Here is a 22,185-nt window from a genome sequence, read left to right as displayed (position 1 = left end):
GTGCAAATCAAGATTTAGGGCAGGCAGTTTAACTTTGCTCAGCATCAGTCTCCCCATCTGCAGAATGGGTGGAACAGTGCTCACCGCCAAAACTGTCAGAAGGATGGCGTAGACAACAGACTGAGTACAGTGCCTGGCGGACATCAGTGCCTGGGAAATGGCAGCTACTATTCTTTTACAGGCTCCTTCCCTCTGAAGGCTGGAACCCCTAACAGATACATGGAGCAGGCTGTGTTTTCCAAAGAGGCTGCAACAATATCTGCCATCCCAGGTGCTTATCTCAGGACGTGACTTTGCCTCTCCTCCTATCAAGCAGGCAAGGCTGCCATAGTCACCAGCCCACCCGGATTCAAGGGGAAGGAATGCAGACATTAGGAAGTAAAGGAAGATGCGGCTTCCTCCTGGCTCTCTTCGGATGCTCATCCTTGGGATCAGCCACCATGCTATGAGAACACCCAAACTAGCCCATACAGAGAGATCACACGTAGGACTTCCTGCCGACAACCAAGCTGACAGCCAGCATCAACCACCATGTGCTGTGAGCATGTAAGCGACGCTGCAGATAATCCCAGCCCCCAGTCATTGAGTAACCCCTAGCCTTCCAGTCTTTCTAGCCAAGGCCCAGATACCACGGAGTGGAGCTCAGCCATCTTCTCCTGTGCCCTGTCCTGACCCGCAGAATACACGATAGTTGTTACATGTCTCTGCGCTCTGGGACGTTTTGTTACATAGCAATAGCAACTGGAACAATTGCAGTGAAGCCTTGTTCTGTGTGTGACTCCATGCCCTGCAGACAGCATTTGCTGTATTGAAGTGACCAGAAAATTGGGTCCAGCCACTCCACCTCTCAGTGAGAGCCCTACAGGCGGGTAGACATGAGCTTTAAGGGAGCAGGGACTTAGTTGTCATACTCCCTGCTGGGTTCTCATGGCCTAAAATACCCTTAGGGAGGGGGGCAGTTAGATATTTGTTGAGTGAAAGAAGAAAAAGAAGTCTCCGATGAACTTGGGTGAGGTATTCGATAGAACTTTCCCCTGGACAAATGAATTAACGGCATTTGCAGCGACCTGGATGATACTGGAGACTATTATTCTTTTTTGTTTTTCAACTAAGCCTCTTCAATACCGTCTTTCAGAAGTTCACACACACGCACACACAGATCAGAACAAGATGGGGCCGCGGAGGGGAGCGGGGATCGAGGACTTGGGAGGTCCATAGCCTGGATTCCTTTTGCCCGGCTGTCCAGGGGCTGGAAGAGGTGGAAGGGAGAATTTACAGAGCTTTTACAGGCATGTTTCTTATCCCAGGGAGAAGGGTCCTGCACCAGGAACTTCCCAAATGTCCTATCGAAAACAAAAGGAGAGGTTCTGGGATTAGCAAGATACTAGGCTGAAATCTGGGTGGAGGAGGGACGAAAATATACTTGCAAAAAAAGGGAGGTGGGGGCGTGGCTACCCCAGGGCTCGGTCCTTTGGCCGGAGGAAAGGGAAGAGTCTGTCCGTCTGTAGGCGAGGCCTGGAGCCACAAACCCAATCACTGGACTGAATCACCCCGCGGAGAAAAAAGAAGGCGGAGCCTGCCGACCTGGAGGCGGGGTTTTGTCAGAGTGAGGGCGGAGCTTATGGAGGAGGCGGGGTTTTGTCAGAGCGAGGGCGGAGCTTATGGAGGAGGCGGGGTTTTAGGGACCAAACCGAGATTGCTCGGCTGAGGGCGCTAGGCTTTGAGGGTGAGGGGGCCTGGAGCAACTGAGGGTCCGGCGTTTGGCCGGGATCCCGTAAAGCGGCGTCCCTTGGGGTGTGGGTTTTGGAGGGGTTCCTGAGGAACTGGATTCGGAGCTTGCTCGCAAGGCAAGACGTTCCGTGGAGGCGGAGTTTACGACGTGTTAAAGTCTGATGGCCCCAGAAGCGAGTGTGCAGGGCGCCCATTGGGTCCGCGGGATGACTGCAGAATGAGCCTGGGGGGTCGAGGGGCACAGAGTGGGGCCGGACCGGGGGCGTTTTTAGGGATCCCAGGAGTTCTTGTGGTGCTGCGCAGCGATGATGACTACGGTGAGGATGGTACAGAGCACCATGGCCGCGATGCCCACGGCCAGGGAGATGAAGAAGTTCCGGGCCTCGCGTGAAGCAATCTCGGCCGACACCATGTCTCCGCGGGCCAAGGCCCTGCGCACCTGCACTGCTTTGAAGATGGCAATGATGCCGTCGGCCAGAAGCAGCAGATGGTGGTCAGCACCGCGATGGGCATGTAGTCCTGTGGCGGGCGCCTCGGCTCCAGTAGGGCCAGCCCCGGGCCCTGGGGAGGCAGGGGGAGAGTGGAGGTCGCTCCTGTCCCCCCCGGGGTCCCGCCTGCATATGGCGTGCCCACTGGGTAGATCGGCACGTAAGCAGTGCAGGGCTGCAGCTGTAGGGGGTATCCGGGCGCTACGTAGCCCCCCAGCGGCAGCGTGCCCACAGTCCCCGCGTGCGTGGGCACCACGAAGCCGGGGGCCTGGGCAGTCTGGGCGGGAGCCGGTGGGGGCGGGGCGGCGGCAGCGGGCGGCGGCAGGGGAAATGGGCCCTGGAAGCGAGTCTCCTGACTTTTCAGATGACATGCCTGTAGTGTCACTGGGACAGGGTCCCTGCAGCCGGAGTGGGGGGTCCTCGGCCGGTGCTGGAGTCTGGATGCTGGATGGCGCACTGGGGACTATTATTCTAAGGGAAGTAACTCAGGAGTGGAAAACCAGACATCGTATGTTCTCACTGATATGTGGGAGCTCAGCTATGAGGACGCAAAGGCACAAGAATGATACAGTGGACTCTGGGGACTTGGGGGGAAGGGTGGGAGGATGAGGGAGGAAAGACTACAAATGGGGTGCAGTGCAAAACAAATTGTAAATTTGTTTTCCTTTCTCAAATGATGGGAAATGATCAGCGGTGCACCCTATTTGATGGGTGATGGGCGCACCAAAATCTCACAGATCACCATTAAAGAACTTACTCATGTAACCAAATACCACCTGTACCCCAATAACATATGGAAAGTTTTTTTAAAAACAATTTTTTTAAAAAGAACTTTCCCCTGGACAGAAAGGGCAACAGACCCCAAGCCACATAAGCATCGGCAGGTGATACAGATTCCTCCAGGTTGGGAAGGGTCTGGAAGACTATGAAATGGACAAGGCAGGAAGTGGATTTGATGAGTTCTTGGTCTATCCTGCACCCTCCCCACCCCGTGCCTGCCTTCTCAGTCTGCCCCCAAAATGAAAAGTACCACAAGGGAAATCACACCAGACTGGTGGGTGGTCAACCCACCAGTCTCCAGGCCTGGCTCAGCCACCAGCTTTCTGGGTGGCCCTGCGTCTGCCCTGCCCCTCTTGGGGCCTTGTCTCCCCTATCCCATATCGGGGTGGTAAAAGCCCAGGTCCTTCCAGCTGTGCCACCCCTGGAGTCTCCAAGAAACCCCAGACAGCTCGGCTTCCCACCTCCCAGTCGGCAGCCCGAGTAGGGCAGGAGCCGTCTGAGAGTCCCTTGCACCAAACTGAGGCTGGGCTGCTAGGGTGTCACACCAGTGCCTCAGCCAGCACCTCTCTCCGCAGGCCCCTCCACTAGGCAGGATGGGCAGCAAATTGTAAATCTGTTTTCCTTTCTCAAATGATGGGAATTGATTAGCTTAGCGAGGAACTCCAGCTGCTCCGTGGAAAGGAATGAAGGTGGTTCCTGCAGTAGCTGTCATTGATTCAGACAAAGCCCGGACTAGGACTGGGAGGACTGAGGGGGTGGAGTGAGGGGTGGGGAACAGTGGGGGCTGTGGTCAGGCCTTTATGGGCCCCCTGGGAACTTTCTCCTTCTCGGTGACCAATGCCCTTTCTCTCTGCCTCTGTCTCTTTCTCCCTCATACAGGCATACTCAGAGGTTGTCAAAATTGAAACTCTGGGCTTCGTTGGGGCCCAGGAACCAAGGTGGACGCACATCCGCGTGATCAGATTGTCCTCCTCTTGGGAAAGGTAACCGGGGCAGCTTCTTAAAAGAGAGCAAGAGGCCCTAGGGAGACTCAAAAGGAAAGACCTCACCTAGTTTCAAGCCCAGGCTTGTGGCAACCCAAAGCCATATCTGCAGTCAAATCCCAGGTTTATCACAGAAAAAGAAAAACAAAACACATAACCATTAATAGCAGCTATGTGGGAGGATTAAGGGTGATTTTTATTTTCTCCTTTGTACTTGTCTGTTTCTAATTTTTCTACAATGATCAGGTACAGCTTTACTTTTAGAATCAGAAATAAATGTTATTTAAAAATAGAATATTTGTGTATGTGTGGGGAAGGGATTTTGCTAACAGCCTTCAACCCTTTGAGGAATTCCTGGAAGAGGCAGGGGAGGAGGGCTCTGCCGTGCAAGGAGAGAAACCAAGGAGAGTTGGCTTAAGTTGTAGCAGGAGAGAGCCCAGTAAGAAAGCAGAAGGACCTTGGACAGGGGGAGTGGGCAAACGCCCCGTGAGTGAGCGAGTGTGGAATCACCTATTCCCGAGATGGAGAGAGGGATCGTTCAATGAGCAGGAAGCAGGTAGTGGCCCACTGGACCCAGAAGAGACTTCAGAGTATACCTTCTCCAGCGCCTTCATTTACACATGGGGAAAGTGAGACTTACTCAAGGTGAAGTCAAGGAGAAGGGACTGACCCGAGGTCATCTTATCAGTGGCAGGACCAGGATTCATTCTACTCCATCCCCAGATTCTGGGGACTGTTTTTGGCAGCCTCAAGGAACAACCAGGCCTGGAGGGAGATGGCTTGTGGACTCGAAGTGCCAAAATAGGAGAGCTAGTTTTGTTTTTGTTTTGTTTTTTGAGACGGAGTCTTGCTCTGTCGCCCTGGCTGGAGTGCAGTGGTGCTATCTCGGCTCACTGCAACCTCCACATCCTGGGTTGAAGTGATTCTTGTGCCTCAGCCTCCTGAGTAGCTGGGACTACAGGCATGCACCACCATGCCTGGCTAATTTTTGTATTTTTTAGTAGAGATGACGTTTCACCATGTTGGCCAGGCTGGTCTTGAACTCCTGACCTCAAGCGATCTGCCCACCTCAGCCTTCCAATGTGTTGAGATTACAGGTGTGAGCCACCGCGCCCAGCGGGAGAGCTGTTTTTGAAGCTGAAGGGAAAAGGCAATCTTCAAGTCACAGGTCAGACGGACTTCCCCATTTGGACAGAATGGGGCTTTCGTGGGAGGTGGTGTCACCTCAAAAACATCCCCAGGCCCCTGCCAGGCCTCACTCTTCTCCAGGGCAAGTGGGGCTCCCAGGGATGCGAACCCACGCCAGAGCCTCCCTGTGCTCTTGTTTTTATTATATTATTATTATTATTGTTGTTTATAAAGATGGGTTTTCACCATGATGGCCAGGCTGGTCTTGAACTTCTGACTTCAGGTGATCCACCCACCTCGGCCTCCCAAAGTGCTAGGATTACAGGTGTCATCACCGCGCCCGGCCTGTGCTCTTGTTTATAACTCCCTTCCTCTGGCAGAGGATAACAGAACCCTTCCTTCTCCATTCCCCCATCCCAGCCAGACTATTAAAATGTCATCAAAAAATCACATTAGACATGCAGATTTGACTTAAAATACATATATGTATATACAATTTAACAGCAATGAGGAGCTAATCAGTTTTTCTTCCCAGATCAGGGTGTTTTGCCTTCCCTGTTTCAACTCTGGTGCTTGAACATCTTGAGGTCTTTGATTCTCTTACCCTTCGGTCGAGAGATTTGGGCAGAGGCGCAAAATGAGTTATTTTGAGTTGAACAGCCCCAGAGAAAGGAGGAAAGAAAAGGGGAGGCCTTGGTGCCACCTAGGCATCGCTGTGCTAAGTCTGGATACTCCATCTTCTGAGAATCTGTAGCTCTCTGGATGCCCCAGCTATGTACCTGTCATCAGAATCCCAAACCTTTCTCTGAGACCTGGAACCTGCACCTAGGCCAGGAGGCTGGAGAGGCACTGGAGATGTGGTGGTGAAACTGGGGCAAAATCACACACATGGGGTGAAGTCAAATGCCTAGCTAGTTCACTGCAGAAACTAACGTCCATTAGGATCATCATCATAATTAACTCTGCATCTACCACGTGCCCAGTACTCCTTATCCATCCTCTGTGATTCTCACATCAGCCCTGCAAGGACGCTAGAGAAGGCGTTATGAGCATCTACTTTTTACAGAAGCAAAATCAGAATTAGAAAGGTTCAGTGACTCGCTGGTGGTCACACAGCTACTAAGGGGCAGAACTGGAGTTTGAACCTCAGGTCTATTGCTCCTAAAGCCCAGGCTCTTTTTAGCCATACCAGACAGCCTACGAGCTCTTTGATAGCTGAGATGTCAGTACTCACTGAAGAAACTCATTGCCTTTTACCAAGTTTGCACCATCCCCATAAGACCGGAAATCACTCAGAGCCTGGCAATTCTGCTTTCAGTAGGCGGCAGTTCAGGGCATGATGTAAAGGAAGTCTCCCACCAACCTCAGAAACTTGGCCTTCCCTTCAATGGGTCATGGGTATGATGGTGAATTCTACATGTCAACTTGACTGGGCTATGGGGTGCCAAGACATTAGGCCAAACATGATTCTGTGGGTGTGTGTCTGTGTGTGTGTGTGAGAGAGAGAGACAGAGACAGAGACAGAGACAGAGGGGGAGAGAAAGAGAGAGAGGAAGAGAGAGAGTTTCCAGATAAGTTTGGGTTTTCTTTTTTTTTTAAAGATGGGGTTTCACCATGATGGCCAGGCTGGTCTTGAACCCTTGACCTCAGGTGATCCACCCACCTCAGACTCCCAACTGCTAGGATTACAGGTGTCAGTCACCACGCCTGGCCAAGTTTGGGTTTTTTTTTGAGATGGAGTCTTCCTCTGTTGCCCAGACTGGAGTGCGGTGGCACAATCTCGGCTCACTGCAAACTCTGCCTCCCGGGGTCAAGTGCTTCTCCTGTCTCAGCCTCCTGAGTAGATGGGATTACAGGTCCATGCCACCATGCTTGGCTAATGTTTGTATTTTTAGTAGAGATGGGGTTTCACCATGTTAGCCAGGCTAGTCTTGAACTCCTACCTCAAGTGAGCTGCCCCCCTCAGCCTCCCAACATGCTGGGATTACAGGAGTGAGCCGCCAAGTTCAGCCTCCGGATAAGATTAGCATCAGTACACAGAGTAGAGCACATGGTGCTCACTAACGAGGGTGGGCCTCAACTAATCAGTTGAAGATCTGAATAGAACAAAAAGGCTGAGTAAGACGGAATTCTTTTTGCTGAATGCTAGAGCTTGGATGTTGGTCTTTTCTTTTCTTTTTTTTTCTCTCTCTTATTTTATTTTTATTTTTATTTTGAGATGGAGTTTTGCTCTGTTGCCCAGGCTGGAGCGCAGTGGTGTATCTTGGCTCACTGCAACTCCACCTCCCAGGTCCAAGCAATTCTCCTGCCTCAGCCTCCCGAGCAACTGGAACTACAGGCGCACGCCAGCACGCTCAGCTAATTTTTTGTATTTTTAGTAGAGACGGGATTTCACGATATTGGCCAGGCTGGTCTCGAACTGCTGGCCTCATGAACCACCCACCTGGGCCTCCCAAAGTGCTGGGATTACAGGTGGGAGCCACCATGCCCGGCTGACACTGGTCTTTTCTGGCCTTTGGACTCAAGCTAAAATACCTGCGGTTCTTGGGTCTTCAGCCTGCCAACTTTCAGACTAGAACTTACACCATCGTCCTTCCTGGTCCTCAGCCCTTCAGTCTCCAACAGCAGCTATGCCGTCAGCTCTCCTGGGTCTCCAGCTTGCTGCCTGCAGATCTTGGGGCTTCTCAGCCTCCATCGTCACATAAGCCAATTCCTTCTCATAAATCTCTCTCTCTGACATATATAAATCTTCTATTATTTCTTTTTCTCTGGAGAACCCTAATACAATGGGGCCATGAAGCATCCGAGAGAGAAAGTAGGGGTGAAGGAGGGAGGCCCATCCTAGCAGCTGGCTCCTAGGGCCCTCCCAGAGTCTTCTCTGAAGAAGTCCCAAGTCCTACCTAGAATCTCAAATAAAAATGGCGACAGAGCCCGGGAATGCCTTCTAGATCCATAGAGGAAGGGGTGTTGCTGGGTGACTTTCCACACTTGTCTGAGCTCTTTCCCCAGCAAGAAGACCCGAAATCTTTCACCCCATGTCCCCTGCCCCAGCCCCAGGGAAACCTGGCTTTGCGGCTGCGGCTGAAGCAGGCACCTACCCCCACTCCCCACCACCCCTGCAGCCCCCTAAGAAACACATCTTTGTTGGCTCAATTTGCCAGCAGGAAGTTCAGAGAGGCACAAATGACCATTCCTCTCTGCAAAGAAAACCAGGGCTAATTATTAGGAGCCCAGGTTGGGTGGGGAGGGGAGTCAGGTGGGACTCTGTGGCGAGCCTGTCCAAGCCCCCCATTTCTCAGAGAAGGTCAGACTGCACAGATGGAGTCGATGAAGGATGACTGGCCTCCCCGGGCTGACAGCTGGTGAGGAAACTGTGGGTGCTGACTCGTAAACCGAACGGCTCAATATTTATCAGGCAAACAAGCTTTGCCCGGGTCCATATATCACCCGGGGAAACGTCCCAGCCAACACCAGAGGTATCCAACGCTGATGGGCACAACAGCCACTGTCACCTTCCCTGTTCTGTGTCCCCTCTCTAGTGGGCTCCGTGGGACAGAACTGGACCCCCTAACACCAAGAGGGAAATATGGAATGGGGATGGTGACACTGCTCCCCTGCAGAACCACAGCAGCTGGTATGATTATTATGATCTTCTTAGTTCATCATAAGGTCTGGCCCCTGCTGTAGGCAGGTCCACAAGTCGACTGGAGCAGACTCCTTTATTCTCTGCTGCAAAGATCCTCGGACTGCAGTGTGAAGTGGAGTGACTAAGCATACTTGTTAAAGTGCAGATTCTAGGGTGATACCAGGTCAGATTCTGAGGAGGTGGGGACCAGGAACCTGGGCTTTGTTTCCTTTGGTCTGTTTTGAGACGAGGTCTCACTCTGTTTCCCAGGCTGGACTCCAGTGACACTATCACGGCTCAATGCAGCCTCGACCTCCCGGGCTCAAGTGGTCCTCCCACCTCAGCCTCCCAAGTACCTGAGAATACAGGCTCATGCCACCACACCTGGCTGTCTTTTATAAAATCTTTTTTGTAGAAATGGATTTTGCTAGGTTGCCTAGGCTGATCTCAAGCTCAAGCAATCTTTCTTCCCCGGTCTTCCAAAGTGCTGGGAATACAGGTGTCAGCCAACGTGCCCAACCTGGAATCTGTATTTAAACACCTCCCCGGGTGATTCTGATACAGGTGGTCCAGGAGCATTCTTGGAAAGCCCTTGCTGCCCTAGTCTTCCTCCCCTGTTCCCAGTGGCTCCCTACAGCAACTGATCAGCCTTTGGCCTCCCCACCCCCACCCGATAAGGCTCACATGTGCCCCTGGGGGTTCGGGGAATGGACTCAGGCTGCTGGATCGCTAGCCAAGGCTCACTCCTCAGCAGTGTCTTTTCCTGCAGCCATGGGGAGGGAAGAAATGATGGCATTTGGGCCAGCCGGACAGGGGGACACACACAGCACACTCAGATCAGCCAAACAGCTCTTCTTGGTAGAGCCAGACCGTAGAAGGTAATAGAAGTCCAAGGGCTCACTATGTGCCAGGCCCCTTACAAGGGGACTGGGTGGGGAGTTTATCATTCACTGAGCACTACTATGTGTCTGGCACATGGGAGGTGCTTTATTTATTTGTTTATTTATATCATGTCTGATCCAACCCCTGCCCTACAAGGCTGGCTGCAGAGCTCGGCTGGACTGGAGCCTCTGGAGGCAATGTCACAGCCCATCCTTTTAGCCACAGTGCCCTGCTGCCAAAGGAACTCCGCCGACTGAGATTCTCTGGCCCCTTTTCCCCACCTGCTGCCCCTGCCTGCACAACTCCGGCCTCACCATCAAAACCCATCAGCTCTGGATCCTGAAGCCCACACAGCAGACTTGGCATCACTGGGGAAAAGACAGTGAAAGCTGAATAAAACCAGCAACACTTACAGAACCTGTGAGATCTGACCAGACTCCCAGATGCCCTGGCCTGAAGGGTCAGGGGGTTCCTGGAAACCCTCACTGCAGTCCTTGGCCAACCCGTCCAGACCGTCCCCTCCCACCGCATGGCTCCCACCCTCAGTCCCAAGTCCTGGGTGTGTGACACTGGAGACCACAGCTGCCAAGTGCAGAAGAAGCTCTGGGCCCAGCAGCCAGTCCAGCCCCTGAGGCCCTCCACCGCCGGGTTCATAGAAAATAAAAAGATTTCAACCATATATGACCAATAACTATGGCCATCAAAGCCAAATTGGATTTCTCCCTGGCTGATGAGCTCAGGGCCCTTTTCATTCTGAGATCCGATCAACAAATCTGTAAAACAATTCCCTCAGCATCGCATCTTGGGATCTTGCTGCATGTTCAAGCTTGGGGGCAAGGGAGGTGGAGGAAGCAGGTGATCTGTGCCTGAGGCAGCACAAGTGGCCCCAGGGACTTCAGGTTGGAACCTGCCCAGACACTGGCCTGCTGTGTGACCTAGAACATGTCCCTTCACATCTCTGGATAGGTAGTTTCTTCATCTGCCAGATGGGGAGTGGGAAGAGACGCTCTCTAAAGCCTCTGCCTCTGATTCTCAGTCACCACCCGGTTGGGGGAGGCAGAGCAAAGGGAGCTGGATGTTGGGAGAGGCTCCCCTTCACCTCTTTACAGAATCACTGGTGGGGGCAGCATGCAGGGGTCCTGCTGTCTTTGGAGGGGGGACACACAGGGGCCAGGCCAAGTGGCAAGAACAGCTGAATAGCCAGTAGCCATGTGCTGGATGCCATCAGCTTTGCTGGGACACGGCAGGTGGTCACCGGCCAGTTCCTAGCTCTGGGGAAGGCTTGGGAGACTGCAATCCCTCCCGCAGCCTCAGCACACCCAGACCACAATCTGTGGGTCCGGGCATGTTGTAAAACTCTTCCTTGCCCCACACCACCCAAAGAGAAGCTGGAGAGTACATGGGAAGCTAAACGTGCTCAAACCTGCTGGGGGGCCGGGATGGAGCTCGGGATGGTGCTCTGGGAGAGGGCTGTACACTCAGCCTCACTGCCTGGGAAGGAGGAGACAACCTTAGGGCAAATCTCTCTCCCTCTGAGAACTTGGGGCTCCCCCATCCCCTGCTGCCTGGGCCTGTGAAGGGCTGAGGAGGCCAGCAGCAGAGGAGAGCAGGGAGGAGGCGGTGGAGCTGCCCCTGTGATACTGAGCCGGAGCCCTTTCTCTTCCCATCCTCAATCCTCTCGTGGGGGTGGGGAGCAGTGGGACTGAATCGTGTTGCCTCCATGCAGCAACTTCCAGCTTGGGGATCATTTTTGCGTAGGTTTCTCCTCCTAGGAATTATTTCCAATTTGCAGACATGAAAACTGAGACTAAGAAAGCGAAGGGACTTATTTGAACCTGATTTCTGATAAGCTGAGTACCCTTCTCACTGGTAGATTTTATTTGAGTCTTACGTATTTCAATATCTCAGGGTCCTAAAGTCAGTCCTCCCAACCCCCACTTGGGTGTGTGTGCATGCATGCACGTGAGTGTACATACACACACACACACACACACACACACACACACACAGCATCTGCCCTTCTGGTCACAGCTTAGTTACAGCACTGGCTGGACTGTGGGTTCCAGGGAAGGGAGGAGGGTGGAACTGGACTGACCCAGGTCCCATCAGGTCAGTGGCTCCAAGGAAGGCTTCTTGGCTCCCCTGCTGAGTGACAGCTCAGGCATGGATAGTGAGGAGCAGGTGTCTGTCCAGGAGGTGGGCTCAGTACCCCTCAGCCCCTGGGCCCAGCACAGAGGCCCTTGCTCTGGGGTGGGGGGAGTCTGACACTGGCCTCAGCCTCACCACTCCCTCCACAATAATGCAGCTGCCTACCGAGACAGGAGTTGAGGGTTGCTGCTCAGCTGCTGGGGCAGAGGACGGGGGATGGAGAAGGAACCCTCAAACACTGCCCTTCCCCAACTCTGCTGCCTTTCTCATAAAATGCTTGGGAGGCTCAGGGCCGCAGGAACTAAGAACTGTTGCTCCCAGCCCCAGAGGCCAAGAAATACCCAGTGAAGCTACCTGGACTCAAAAATCCCAGACCCCTTCCCTCACACCCCCACCCTGCTCAATGGTGGAGTGTTACCAAAGTCCCATGGGCATGCCCCTCCCCACGCACCAGGTCTTCCATGATAATGGGGCTCTGTCTCCTATTTGAACTTGGCCAAGTCTTTCCTTCTCCCGGGCCTCAGTATGCCCTTCTGTCAAGTGGAAGGGCTGGACTCGAACTTTCAGATACCTTCCAGTTCTGTCATTTGGAGTCCCTAGAGGGCCAGGACACAGGAGTGTGACACAGGAGAGAGGATGGGGTAATTTAGGGCTGAGGAGCCAGTTGAGGTCAAAGGGTCATAGATACCCCGGGTCCTGAGGCAGCAGCCTCCATCTGCTTTCAGCAGGTTCCAATCCATGCCACAGCCAGAAGCCAGAGACACCCCAGGACCAGAGGGTCCTGCAGAATGGGATAAGGGTGGGGCAGGCAGTGAGAGGGCAACATTCAGGGAGTCAGTCTCTCGAGCCAACCTGAGCCAAGGGGGTTCTGGGCCCCTCATTATTCCAGGACTGGAGAACCAGCTGGAGGAGGAGAAGGCTGGGAATGCTTTGAGAGTAGGTCTGAAGAGGGAGAAATAAGCTACTTAAGCTGCTTAGTCCTTGGGGCTGGTGACAGCAGGAATGATGCAAATTGATTCCTATTCAAGTGCTGTCCCAGGCAAGGTGGGGGCAGGGAAGGCAGAAGCCTCCTTCCCGGAAGCAATCACCTCCAAGCGCATCCCCTGAGCATCAGAGCAACTTCTGAGCAGGGTAGCAGCGCAGCCACCTTGTTCCCCCAGACCTGGGCTCAGCTGCCCATTCTCCATGTCCCCTCAGGATGGGGGGACGTCCAGGACTCTCTAATCCAGAGCCAAAGCTCCCCCTCCCCAGGCTCCTCCAATCCAGGGCACTCCACTGCTGGGCAGGGCAGCTCCTCAGCTTTTCCTGGGGTGGGGGATGAGAAAATGACCCTTCCCTTTCTCTGTATTTGGGGTCAGGCCCTGCCAAGTCAAAGCCCTGATGTCAAAGTTCTTCAACCCCCTCCCCAGTTCATACATTTACCAATTCATTCACTCTCACTTCATTCACTTGTTGGTGCTAGCTATATAAAATAAAATAAAAACTTCAAAGTTTTGCCATAAGCAATTGAGCATATTCCTAGAAATGTTTCTAAATCGTAACCTGAGAGAATGTCGATCTCCATAGTGTGAAAATGACTAGGGCCGTGATTTAACTTGCTTTTTTTTTTTTTCCAATAATTTCCTTTTTTTTTTCTCTGATAATTCCTTTCTTTCCTGAGCCTCTTTAGAGCAACACTTACAGGATTGCCTCTGTAAATCCTTCATCCTGTCCCGGAAAAACTAACCCCCAAATCTCTAGTATCTACTGGCTTTTTCCAGTGTGGAAGCTGTCCCCTCGACCTCCCTTAGATCATTGGAAAGGACCCGAGGCCTCAGTTCTAATGCCCGGCTTGTCACTAACTGGTGTGTGGCTTTGGTTTGCCCCTTAGTCTCTATGAGTCTGCTGCACCCTCATCTGTCAAAGGTGGAACTGGACTTAGTTGAGCTCTGAGGTCCATATAGACTTGGCACCTTCACGTCCTCGTTATGTCAACTGGACATCAACTTAACAGGGGACTTTCCTGCCAAATGTCCTCTTCTTCCTACAACAGGCTGTTTCTGTATGTGCATGTTTCATGCTGAGCACTTCTTTCTGGGGGAAGATGGCAGAGGACATTTTTCTACGGAGACAAAGTGATTTGGAGAGTCACCTGGCCCCTAAAGAGGGAATGGTAGTATCCAGCCACCCAGCGCGCAGTGAACTGGAGCAGGGATCTCGGCACATGGGGAGGTGGGGAGGCTCCCCCTAACCTGGGGCACCTGTTGTTCCTCCAGACTGCAACACATGCTCTTAGCTCATCCTCTTACCTGGCTCTCATCACACTCCTGGCTTTAGTCACCACGTCACTTCACTCCAGCTTCAGGTAGCCATCAGCAGGGCCTGGCAACATACACCGGTTTGGTTTATTTTTGTCTGCAGGTGAAATCCCTAAGGGTTTGCCGCGCACTCCAGCCTTGTGACCCTCGTCTTCCAGGAACCATGCAAGAAGTACAGCCACCAGAGGTCCTTAAAACAGCAGGAAGTGTGGGCCTGTCCCCATTTTGTGCGGCCACCTATCTGCTGAGGAGCATCTGGGCCTCGTTCCTCCAAGTCCACTGGAGGGTCCAGAAGAGGGATCAGAGGCGTGTCCCGGTGGAGCGGGAAGAAAGGCAGAAAGCCTTTCTGACAGCTATGGAATACCCTTAGCCAAGGCCCACTTGGCCCAGCATGAAGCAAAGGATGTGTAGTTTGCATAGACGGTTTTGAGACTGCTTCTCAACAGCCCCGGCAGCGTGGCAACTAGCAACAGCACACTTCTTGCCTCATCAGCTGCCCTGAGATGGAAAACTCAGTGGATATAGGACCCTGATTCTGATGAATGAAGCATGTGGTCCCAATGCTGGAGCTCCTCTGGCAGGTTCTAAAAGCACAATACTGAGCAGCGGTGCCCTGATGGACAGCACTGGTGGGGACTCAGTGAGCGCTACTCACAGATCCACACCTGATCCTATTGGGTCATCAGGCTGGGCTTTGGTCTGCACTGAAGCATCTGTGTTCTTTGATTTCACATCATGAACATGGTGACTTCCCAGATACCATCTCAGGCTTAAGCTAGCACGTCCTATTTCTTTTCTTCTATGACATCCAAATTGGACTGACCTCACTTCAAATATGCCGTCCCATTTTGTCATCCTATCTCACCCTGGGGAAACTGGGGACTGATAGTCAGACCAATTCTGCTGAAATTCTTGCATAGAGCAAACCTGTGCTCATTTTTAAGTGGCATGGGAGAGGCCCCCAGAGATAGTAAAGCCCAGTCTGTGTCTTCACAGTGCTGAGACAGTTTGTCTGTGAGTATAAATGCATGATATAGATTGATATATGTTGCTATCGCCATGTGTTGAAGGCCAATAGAACTGGTGGACAGGGCGGGAGAAAATGGAAGCCTTTTTGGTGATTATTAAAGCAAAACATATATAAAGAAATAAATAGTTTTTCTTTCACTGCTTTGTTTCCTATTTCTGCACCAATGCCTTGACAGTATACAGAACTAGAAAGAGAAAATGGGAAAGATAAACTGTGTTTCAGTGCATAGTCTAATGCTTGAACTCTAAAAGATTAAGGTTTTTCCTCTGTCATTTTGTGCGAATCCCTAGTCCGAAAATATGCAAGAATGGTTCTTGAAGTTGGTGTACCTTAGAAACAGCTGTGGAGATTACAGGAGCTACACACTGGTCTCCAACCCCAGGAGATTTAGGTGGTGTGGGCCCTAGAGTCTGCCTTTTTATAATATAAGCACCACAGGTGGTTTTAGTACATGAGGGCTGCAGATCACACTGGGAAAAGTTCTTTTGGAGACAAGGAGGAAAGCATGGGACTTTATATTCAAACTCAGTATCAGTCTTGCCATAGTGAAACACAACACTGAACAGAACCCAACAGCGCTTGATTCCAGGCTGATGTCCACAGAAGCAGCATTTAGACTCACCCTGGGCCACAAGGGAATCAGCTGCCCCAGGAGGAAGAACCCACCAAAGTTCTGGTCAGCTTTATCACTGGAAATTAATTGGGCTTCAAATAAATGTCAGGGGCAGGCAGGCTGCAGTGACCACAACACTCCATGGGCAAACCCTGATGTTGCACAGGTCTGGAAGATGCCGGGCTTCAGGTCACAGCCAGTATGACAGCAGCAGCTGCAGCCGCTATGGGAATGCTTGCATCAGCCCTCCCACACTCCAGGCAGTGCAGCCTACAGAGAGATTCCTTTTGCTTGGGGGAAATAGAGGAGAGTAAGCTAGAGGCTTTACCTGGGAACCCAGAGAACAATCCCTGATCTTCCCCAAGTCCAACAGGGCTGGGGACCTGGGAATCTGTAAGGATTGCAGTGTACCTGGGCCTAGGGTGCCCTGTAGTACAAAAATGGCTGTAGTGACCACTGGCTTAGGGAACTCATCAGCCCACTTTGAATTCCTGGAAGGCCCTCTGAAGGACAGGTACAAACAAGACCTGACTGCAAAGGCTGGAATAAATACCTTATCCTTCAATGCCCAGATATTGACAAATATCAACAGTATCAAGAACATTGAAGTCAATATGACCTCACCAATAGACCAGATAAGCCACCAGTGACCAACCCTGGAGCGATGGAGATATGTAACTTCTCAGGAAATTCAGAATAACTACTTTGAGAAAGCTCAATGAACTTCAAGAAAACGGAAACAATTCAAAATTGTATCAGAAAAATTTAACAAGGATACTGACATAATAGAAAACAGCAAACAAATCCTGGAGCTGGAAAATGCCTTAGTAAGTGTCAGTAGAATTGATTAAGCAGAATTAGTGAGCATTTAAAACAAGCTATTTCAAAATACAGTCAGAGGAGAAAAAAGAAAAGAATAATGAGAAGGAACACAGAATGCTTAAGAGATCTAGAAGAGGGCTTCAAAAGAGAAAATCAAAGATTCATTGGCCTTAAATAGGGGATTGAGAAGGAGCACAGAGTAGAAGCCCTCTTCAAAGAAATAATAATAATAACAGAAAACTTTCTAAACCTAGAGAAAGATATAATATTCAGGCACGTTGTGGAAGATAGTGTGGCGATGCCTCAAGGATCTAGAAACAGAAATACCATTTGACCCAGCAATCCCATGATTGGGTACATACCCAAAGGATTATAAAACATTCTATTATAAAGACACATGCACACGTATGTTTGCTGCAGCACTGCTTACAATAGCAAAGACTTGGAACCAAACCAAATGCCCATCAAAGATAGACTAGATAAAGAAAATGTGGGACATATACACCATGGAATACTATGCAGCCATAAAAAGGATGAGTTCATGTCCTTTACAGGGACATGGATGAAATTGGAAACCATCATTTTCAGCAGACTGACACAGGAACAGAAAAGCAAACATCGCATGTTCTCACTCGTAAGTGGGTGCTGAACAATGAGAACACACGGACACAGGGAGGGGAACATCACATGCTGGGGCCTGTCAGGGGGTGGGGGAGCTAGAGGAGGGATAGCAGGGGGTGGGGAGATTGAGGAGGGATAGCATTAGGAGAAATACCTAATGTAGGTGACGGGCGGTGGAGGCAGCAAACCAAAATGGCATGTGTATACCTGTGTAACAATCCTGCAAGATCTGTACATGTACCCCAGAACTTAATGTAAAAGAATAAAAAAAAAGAAACAAAAGAAGATACACCCTGGAACGTGGTTTGTTCCCAGTAATTTGAAACATGTAAAGAATGGTTAAATGATCACTTGACAGTTATACTACAAACAGGAATAAGACAGCCTGAGTTAAACATCATTACTTGGAGAAGATAAATTTTAATGTCAATTTTCAATCTTTAAAATCTTTGGTTTTATTTTCAAAACAAATCCTCAATCTTAAAAAGATCACGGCAAAGAACAAAAAGGATTAGTCCTTTTGCTTTTTCAAATTAACAAACATGGAAATGAATTCTTATGAATGTCAACAGTCAATGTAGTGTGGTATATTAAGAACTGACTTTCATATAATGGCTAAGTTTAGAGAGATTACATTTCATGAGAAAATATTTTATGAATTTTCATGGATTTTCTATTCTGTTTTGAGAAACGGTTGTTCGTGTCTTTCGGTGTATTCTCCTTCCTGTCCACATATGTGGAATCTGCCTATTCTCTTCTCTTCTGAAATAGTTTAAAAGACTCAAAGAGAATGGCCTGGGCTCTGCATATCCTTAGTCTGATAGACATTTCTCTGGCTGCTCACTTAAATAGATAGTAGCAGCTAATTAAGTAAACTACCTCTCTCGTCAGCCAGAAATTAACAAAGTCTTAAAAATTAGCAAAATCTGTTTTGCTGTGGCCTTATGTGCTGACGGTCTTATCTTAAAGACAAAACAATTCTCATTGTAGAGATTAAAATTAACTTTGGCAAAAATTGAAATGCAGGCAGGGTATTTTTTGTGTTCAATAGAAACTAGCAAAAGCAAAGATACAGTAAAAACAGAAAATTTCCAGTGTAGACACGTAAATATAACAATTGACACAGCCAGGGACGATTAATGAATAATAAAATGTTGAGGGATGATCATTTGAATACAGGATATTAATACTTTTAAAAACCATTTTTCCAATTACCTCAGTATAAATAAGGTGTCTCTGAAAGGTACAGATCTGGCATCACAATCACGGTGATAGACAAATGGTGGAACAGTCCTGGTATCACGATCATGGTGGTAGACACACGGGACCTTCTCTACCTGCAGATGGGTGAGGTAGCATTGACCCTGCAGTGTTCCCGGAAAAACACTTAGGCTGAATTTAATCATGAGGACATTTTCAGATAACTTCAGAGTACAGACCATGGAGCCAGACAGCTGACCTGTCCTCTACAAACAAGCCCATGTCACCACCATCAACGACAACAACAAAAAGATGAGGAGACACTTTGGGTTCAAAAGAGCTAAAGAAATGTAGCTACATTACCTTTTTACTCTTTTTCAACCCAAAATGTCTCTTCTCCTTTTAGTTGTGTGATTTGTGGTGACATGGGCTGTCTGAAGGAGACAGGTCAGTTGTGCTGCTCACTGGTCTACATTCTGAAGTTGTCTGGAGATTACCTCAGGCTATGAAACTCAGGCTAAGTGTTTTCAGAAAGAACATGGCATTGTTCGTATTCTGCACCGGCAGAGTCCCATGTGACATGTTGTCTTAGTGTGGAAATGTGACCCCTATCCGGGAGACCAGGTGGAGTCTTGTCACCGTCATAGTAAGAAACCTATTGTCCATGTCCAAAGTCAAGCGAACATACTCTTCTACAAATAAAAAAATGGCATATGTGTAATCCTGGCATATGTAATAAAACTCTGGATAAGCTGTATACGTTGAATACAATATATCCGGTGAGTACCAGACTTCAGGCTCTTCTGCTTCCACCAGCTCCGTGCTGAGCCTAAAATAGGAGGAAAAACCGAAGAATAAGTCAGGGAAAAAAAGACACCACAGAGCCCCAACTAGATTTCATGGGTAGCACAAGAAAGTGGTAAATAAAGAAAAAACATAGATCCATTAATGACGTAACAAATTATTGCCTTATGTTGGGATGGACGAGAGTAGAGTAAAAAAGAATGAAAGAGAAAGACAGAGAGAGAGAGAGAAAGTAAGCTCAGTGAACCGTCCAGGTGACACACTGATGAGGGAGTAAAAGCACACTCTGAGTTAGTACCCTCAGGACACACAGCGTACACTGATCACAAAAACAAGTAGGGTCAACCTACAGTAGTTAGTAAATGCTAAGGGGAGGAAGAAACGGAAACCTAAATATCTACTGCAATGAACACCAACAGCAATGTTAGTAGGAATAATTCAGGCTTCGTTGAAAAGATGGTATCGATATTGTCAGCCCACTCTGTTTTCCCTGGACCTGGCGTCTCCACCATTTTGTCAACACAAAATTAGCTGTTCACAATTGCTCAAAGTTACCTGGGGCACAGTGGGCTTTGGTCTTCTTCCTCTTCTTGGTCCTTTTTAATCTCTGCAATAAATTCAGATAGGGACAGACAAAATAAGCCATTATCCTACACCCATAACAGTCCACTGTCTAATCCCTGCACAGGGACCTCAGGTTCCTCAGCATGAGAACAGGATAATGTGAGAGAGAGACTTCAGGAGGTCTCAAGGCCAATCATGATAGAGATTCCTTGGTTTGTGTCTCAGAACCAATGGTGAAACGTCCCTATTCTGGTAGACCATTATCCCTTTATCCCAAGTTTGTACAAACAGTTATGCCAAGTTTGTACAAACTGGAAAGGACCTCGCAGACATGCATGGGGAGCAAAACTCATGAGGAACGTGGTAGCTGGCAAGAGACATTTAATTCAGATTGACAGACAACTCGTGGACATGCGCTGCATAGCTTGGTGTTGAGTTTGCAACACCTGACTTGGGTTTCAATGTCCTGACAGTCGGCCCATGGTGCGACGGGCATGGACTGAGACTAGAGAGAGAGCAAAGTTCACTGACCCCCCGCATGCCCATGCTTCAGACTGGAATCCAGAGTGATTGAAATCTACACTGATGGATAGGTTCAGCCCACAGTGATGACAACTCTCAGCCTGGCCAGCGGAGCAAGGCACAAAGACTATGGGGTCTATCTGGGACACAAATTGGAGCTGTATCAACTTCACAACGGAGTACTCACTGCCTATGTCAACAGCCAAGTCGACTTGCTGCTCCTCTAATGAGTGCAAGTTGCTCCTGTAAGACTCACTGAAGGCCGATGTGCCAGGAGGAATTGAGAGAGTCAAATAACCTTCATCCCAGGACTCCTGGGGGGCTTCCTCCTCCACAGACTCCTGCAGATTCCTGATGAGCCAGGCAGGACAGGGATGACAGAACATTAAACCAACAGAGATTAGACAACAAAGTCTCCTCCCAACTGATCTGATGGAAGTCAGAATGGAATGGTCACAGAAGGCAAAGGCATTTTTCCTTCAAGAGAAAAAAAACTATCCCTTCTAAATGCAGGGTGGAGGGTGACTACCCTGGGGACAGAGCACAAATGAGCAGCATGTGCTCAGTGCATTTGCCACAGATGAGCCACTGCAGCCACCCAGACGCTCCCTGTAAACTATCATCACGACCAGCAGCACGAGAACTAACACGGGGCTTCAACTGCCTCGCGTAAGTTGTGTTGAATTTTACATGCGGCATTCAAGTGAACGGAGCTCTTGAGGCATTTCAGACACCCAGATCTTGTGTATTAAGGGCCTCCTTTTTCCAGGATTTTGATATAATATGTCTATGTTTTGAATCTCTTCTCTTCACAAATCCTAGCAAACATGCTCACAACAAATGGGCAGAAAGCATACATGCGTCTCTCCCTGGGTTTAAACACAGTGGGGACAACAGGCAGAACCAGGAAATCCCTGTTTGCTGAGTTCACCTGGCTCAGCTGATTGCAGGTTCCCATCTTGGGAGGAGTGAGAAATTAAAACCTATACAAGTACCACAAATCACCCACAACATCGTCAATAAGGACAATCTGTAGCTGGGTGAATGGAACAAAGAGTTCTAGTCATCACTTCCTCGTTTTCCCTGGATCTACAGTCTCCCTATTAAACTAACAGCCCACAACTCCACAGCATTACCTGGGGGGCACTGGCCCTTTTTCTTCCTCTTCCTCATCATCACTTAGACTTTCTGTAAATAAATTCAGAGACACAGGTCACATTAAGCAAATCACATTTCACATATGACCAAATCAGTGTTTAGTCACAGCACAAGCACAGAAATGTTCTCGGGGCAAGAATACAAATTCTGACAGGACTATTTCAGGGTGCCCTAGATGAAGCCTGGTAAGCAGATGAGCCTGGTTTCCAGACACACAGGCCAAAATCTGCCTCTACGGGTAGACCATGATGCCATATTCTCTGCCTGAGTCTATGCAAAGTTAAACCAAATTTTTTCCTAGAAAAATTTCCAAATATGAGTCAAACTATTTTCTGGGAGTGTTGCTGCAATACTGACTTATCTCACCGGGTACCAAGGTCACTGAATGGATAGAGGCATCTATACATGAAACTGGACTGATATGTAAATTCTAACAACATTTGCTTTAAAAAGAATCTGTGGGCTTTGCTCAGTGCCAGTATCATAGCCAAGGAGTTTTATCTGAGATGAGATTATTGCTAATTGAAAACTTGTCCCAATACCCTGCCGTGATGACATGCAATAACGTCGGCATTGACAATTTTTGACAGTCTCTAGGGAGACTGAATAAAAAAAGACAAAACAAAAACAAACAAAAAAGAATCTGTGGGCCGGGCATGGTGGCTCACGCCTGTAATCTCAGCACTCTCAAAGGCCGAGGTGAGCACTTCACGAGGTCAGGAGATGGGGACCATCCTGGCTAACACAGTGAAAGCCTGTCTCTACCAAAAATACAAAGAAATTAGCTGG

General features: G+C 49.5%; 1 protein-coding gene, 1 non-coding gene and 1 pseudogene across 2 annotated transcripts in view; 1 reads left to right on the top strand and 2 right to left on the bottom strand.

The window, feature by feature from the left end:
- Positions 1-1,995: 1,995 nt before the first annotated feature.
- On the bottom strand, positions 1,996-7,698 carry LOC135269495 (proline-rich transmembrane protein 1-like; annotated as a pseudogene).
- Positions 7,699-18,209: 10,511 nt separating this feature from the next.
- LOC135269493 (neuroblastoma breakpoint family member 3-like) overlaps positions 18,210-22,185 on the bottom strand; it is a 38,990-nt gene continuing 35,014 nt past the window's right edge. The window contains 4 exon segments of the mRNA XM_064363696.1: positions 18,210-19,177; positions 19,708-19,759; positions 20,426-20,589; positions 21,375-21,426. Of these exon segments, the coding sequence (XP_064219766.1) occupies positions 18,937-19,177; positions 19,708-19,759; positions 20,426-20,589; positions 21,375-21,426 (509 nt within the window). The 3' untranslated portion in view covers positions 18,210-18,936.
- Positions 21,858-21,998, top strand: LOC135269594 (U4 spliceosomal RNA). Its single transcript, XR_010337846.1, has one exon. It is a non-coding gene; the product is annotated as a U4 spliceosomal RNA (small nuclear RNA).

This window comes from Aotus nancymaae, unplaced genomic scaffold (genome assembly GCF_030222135.1).
Source record: "Aotus nancymaae isolate 86718 unplaced genomic scaffold, 86718_ANA_hifiasm-v0.15.2.pri h1tg000053l, whole genome shotgun sequence".
NCBI lineage: Eukaryota > Metazoa > Chordata > Mammalia > Primates > Aotidae > Aotus > Aotus nancymaae.
The sequence above is the reverse complement of the archived record's forward strand: the minus strand, read 5'-3'. Positions and strand labels throughout refer to the sequence as shown.